We start from the raw sequence: 4,974 nt of genomic DNA on the forward strand, positions 1-4,974 counted from the left end.
TTCAACAATGGTAAGTACACTTTTCTAGCGGGTTGATTTTATTTATTTAGGGACTACTTCAACTTTGTTTTTTTTTTTTTAAATAATTTTTTTAAAGAATAAATTGATATGGAATTATACTAATGGGTAAGAAAACAAGTTGGATGATGAAGTTGGAAGATGAAGATGAAGAGTCTTGACATGTAAAGTTACAAAGACTTAGATGTAGAGTTACAAAATTTGTTATGTTGCCTAGCCTGTATGTTGCAGGAGGAGTGTTATGTCGCTTGTTTAGTCATACGTAAATAATGCGTGTAATTTGGCAACCCTAGAGAGTAGGAGTTTTTATGTGTAAAAATGCTCTAGAGAAAAGTTCCACTCGGTTGGCAGTAAAGTTACAGTTAATTGGGGCTAAAGTTACAGTTTTAGTTTCAGTTAATCTATAAAATTGTGTTGTGTTAGCAAAAAAGTTATGACAGTTTCTGTTTTTGATTTTTACAGAGTAGGACTGCTGTGAGGACGAACCAGAGGTAGGAGAACATGAATTTGCAGAAGTCATGCAAAATGTAAGCGGAGATGAATTTTGTAGGATTGTAGAAAGCGAGTTTACACCATTTGTCAGGCAGCAGTTCAATGACATAGAGGAAACTGTAAAGTTCTATAAGATGTACGCTCATGCATGTGGTTTCGATGTGCGTAGATACACGACAAAGAAGTGGCGTGACGGGACCATTAAATCAAAACTTTTAGTTTGTAACCGAGAGGGATTTACATACGCAAAAAAGCTGTGCAAAGACAAAGAGATTGAATTATTTAAGGACACACAAGAGGGGAAGAAATTGGAGAAAAGCAAATGGAGAAAAACGAAAGTAAGGGGGATTGGGTGCAAAGCGAGGATTAGATTGCTCATGTTCAATGGTGTTTTATTAGTTGACCGATTTCACGCGGGACACAATCATGAACTTGTTGAGTTAAAGATAGGGAGTTTCAAAAGTTGTCAAGGAAACTACACAAGTATCACAAAGAGCTCATAGTCTATAACTCGAGGGTTAGTGTACTCTTCCTATTTTAATCACTGTGAAAGTTACACTTTCCTTTGGGTACAATTACATTAATCACTATTGAAGTTACACTTTCCTTAAGGTTACACATAATCCGAGTAGAGTTACATATTTACCAGGGTACAATTACATTAATCAGTGTTAAAGTTACACTTTCCTTAAAGTTACACATAATCCAAGTAGAGTTACATATTTTATCAGATAAAGTTACATTATGAGCGTTAATGTTAAATTATTGTTAAAGTTACACAATTCTCGTTTTGAAGTTCCAAATTTATTCGATTGAAGTTCCAGTTACATTTCACTACATTTTTAGATTATGAATTCTCATTGGATTAAAATTTTTGATGGAATTACACAAATTTCTGTTAGGGTTACACTTTCAGCCGAGTGGAGTTACATCTTTTAGTGTTACAGTTACCCTATGGTTAAAGTTACATAGTTACGTAATTGAAGTTCCAAACATATACCTGTGCAGTTATAAACTTATTGGATTGTTTTTAACCAGTGTAAATGACGTTGTTCGAATGCAGTTGAAGATAGATGCTACAAGGACATATAAAATGTGCAAGGAACATGTTAATGGGTTCGAAAATATTGGTGCGTGTTTAACTGACTTCAAGAATTTCCATAGAAACGTTAAGTGCTATATTAATGAGACGGATGGTCAATTGTTCATAGATCGATTTAAAAACATGGCAGAAACACATGAAAATTCTTCTTCGATTATGAAGTCGATGCCGATGGAAGCTTGATCAGGGCGATATGGGCGGATGATATTGCTCGACGAAACTACTCTGTATTTGGTGATGCTGTGTCTTTCGATCCAACATATTCGACAAATAAGTATGACATGGTATTTACACCTTTCACGGGTATTGATAATCACAAGCGTTCAATCAATTTTTGTGGTGCACTTCTTTTCAGGGAGAACGAGTACTATTTTGATTGGGTGTTCAAACGTTTTTTGGTGGCAGTGGGTGGGAAGGAATCGGAATATATTATAACCGACCAAGATGCGGGTATTGTAAAGTCTGTCAAGAATGTTTTTAAGACAGCTAGGCATCGCTTCTGCATGTGGCATATCATGAACAAGGTTCCAGTCAAATACGGGGGTACAACCAAATATTATCCCGAATTATAAAGAAGTTAAATGCCATAATCTGGGACGACGAACTTGAACCGGATGAATTTGACGTTCGCTGGGGCGAGATAATGAAGGAGCATGCCGTTGGTAAATCTGCTTGGTTTGAGGAAGTGTACCTTAAAAGGAGGCAATGGGTGATGGCCCATTGTAGGGACCTGAATATGGGAAGTGTTTTGAGGACAACACAAAGATCGGAGAGTGAAAATAGTTTCTTTAAAAAGTTTGAGAACAACAATGGAACATTGGTTGAATTCTGGATGCGTTTTAAAAGTGCAATTGACCAACAAAGACATACCCAGAAGAAAACTGATAATGACAACATGCACACGTCCCCAAAAATGGTAACTCAATGTCCTATCGAGCGGCATGCAGCAAGAGTATACACACATGCCGTATTCGATGAGTTTCAAGAAGAGATAAAAATGTCAACGAATGGACTTGGTACCAGGGGTTTCACCGTGGAGAACGAAATAAAGCTGACAAAAGTAAAGGATAGCTTAAGAGGAAGAGTTTTTGAGGTTCATTTCAGACCAGATATTTATCACTGACATTTGTTATTTGCACTTGATTTTTTTTGGTTACAATTAAATACCACTAGAGTTACAAATTAAAACTCTGATAGTTTGTTGAAGTTACAAATAAACCTTGATGCAGTTATACACAATAAGACTTGCAGTTACATAATATTTGTTGCAGTTTTTCTGAGTCCTTTGCTTTTTTGTGATATGTGGCGAAACAGGAACATATGAGGCAACATGCTCGTGTAGAAAGTTTGAAAGAGCTGGAATAATATGTAGGCACATCATTTGGATTTATTCAAGTAATGGTGTTCAGTCCATATCGGAATCGTACGTGGTTCGAAGATGGATAAAGGATGCAGTATACAACGCCTCTGATGGCAAGGAAATAATTGATCGAAAATAAATCGAAATGACAAAATTATGGTCTGAGATACATGAGACTGTTGTAGTACTAAGGGGTAAAGATAAGGATGATATTGAGACCTTGTCCAACTTAATTAGGGATTTCAGAGAGAAGCTGTCACCGTCAGCGGAGGAATTGACAAAGCAGCAAGAAATTGAACAACTACTCGGTTGTAAGGCCAGCATGGAGATAACAATATTGCCTCCCAAACATGCGAAAAACAAAGGGAGTGGCAAAAGGATGCTGTCTAACAAGACAAAAGCTGAAGCATTGTTATCTAAACCGAAACGGATGTGCAATAATTGCAAACAAATAGCACATCACGACAAGAGAAACTGCCCAAACCCGTTTTCGGAGCGCCCACAACAATCTATTGAATCATCTTCGGATGAAGACGAGGATGAGGAAGAGGACGACGAATCTTCTGAGTAGAAGTTTAGGATTAGCATATTTTAATTTACTATTATTGTGTAATATTTAAATGAAGTACAAATATTAAAATCCTTTTTTAGAGTCAATGAAACTTTTTTGCCTTACAATTTGGAAATGTTAGTCTGCAAACAAAAACATCCATTGAAGTTACACAGATCATGGATTGGAGTTACAGATAATATCCAGTGAAGTTACAAAATATATGATATTAAGTAGCTTTTGAAGTGTAACTGTATGGACTACTGGTGTAACTTTTTAGGGTTCAAAATATTTAAAAGGGTCTGTATTGGTTTACAAAATATTCTAAAAGTTGTATTGGAGTTACGAAAATTATCTATTGGAGTTACACATATGAGGGAGTGAAGTTACAAATATGATTTTAAGTATCTTGGACATTGTAAATGTATGAGGATACTGGTGTAAGTTAGCATAATCTAACTTCAAAGCCAATTTTTTTGCTTTATAGAAGGTTCAAAATAATCAAAAGGGTACAAATGTGAGATTAGCTATTATTGTACAAAATATTCTAAAAGGTACGTATTGGAGTTACAAAAAATATCCCCTGAGGTTACACAAACAAGACAGTGAAGTTACGAAGTATATGATATTAAAAATCTTACACAGTGTAACTGTTTCACGCAGTAGGTGTAACTTTATAGGGTTATTTTGTAACTACAAGTCATGAAATTTAAAAAACAGGGATGCCTTGAACTTGAACAAAAAACAAGGATAAAAATACTCAAACTTTATCGCCAATTGTTTGCTATATAGAAGGATTAAAATATTCAAAAGCGTACAAGTTTGAAAATAGCTAGCTTGAATAGTGTTCCAAACATATTCTAAAAGGTACAAATGTCACTTTGATGACTTTAAAATTAACTTGGTGATTTTACGCCTAGCTTGAATTGTTTTCCAAATACTCTCTTTTTTATCTACCCAACCTTTAATCTTCTCCAAAACTTCCTTTCTTATGTCATTCATGTCAACTAGTACAAGGGATGCAGCAAGTTGTAATACCAAGTAACGCCGGTTGGTCTTGCTGTTGAGGTCATTATGCATGAAGGGCTCACCTTCCTACATTAACATGTGGACCATGGTGAATATGCCAGACTCCTCGTGAAGAGGGGGAGGACGCGTCCAATCAAAATTTATCTGGCGATGCTCAAACCCAGCAACCTGACAACCTCTGCTCACCCCTTTATACTCCAAATAGTCGGTCATAGCGGACACCTAAACATAATTTAGTAAATTAAGCAATTGAATTAAGGAAAGTATAATGGACAATTCAACATTGGAATAATGAAATCAGACTTACAAGAATAGTTGTCGCTTTTCATATGTCAGACTTGCTCGGATCTGGGTGAAATTGGTTGTCCAGTAAGTCCACAGTTTCTGAGTTAAAGTTGATACAAACGCATGCTAAATGATCAT

At 35.8% G+C, this 4,974-nt stretch overlaps 1 protein-coding gene across 1 annotated transcript; it reads left to right on the forward strand.

Moving 5' to 3' along the window:
• Positions 1 to 2,255: 2,255 nt before the first annotated feature.
• LOC141619497 (protein FAR1-RELATED SEQUENCE 9-like) lies at positions 2,256 to 2,735 on the forward strand. Its single transcript, XM_074436512.1, has one exon. It carries the CDS (start codon positions 2,256 to 2,258, stop codon positions 2,733 to 2,735), a length of 480 nt encoding a protein of 159 aa, XP_074292613.1.
• The last annotated feature ends 2,239 nt before the right edge of the window (positions 2,736 to 4,974 follow it).

Source organism: Silene latifolia, chromosome X, assembly GCF_048544455.1.
Source record: "Silene latifolia isolate original U9 population chromosome X, ASM4854445v1, whole genome shotgun sequence".
NCBI lineage: Eukaryota > Viridiplantae > Streptophyta > Magnoliopsida > Caryophyllales > Caryophyllaceae > Silene > Silene latifolia.

What these genes read in the sequence shown, in the direction of transcription:
- LOC141619497 (XM_074436512.1), top strand. Translation starts at nt 2,256, where the DNA reads ATGAAGGAGCATGCCGTTGGTAAATCTGCTTGGTTTGAGGAAGTGTAC.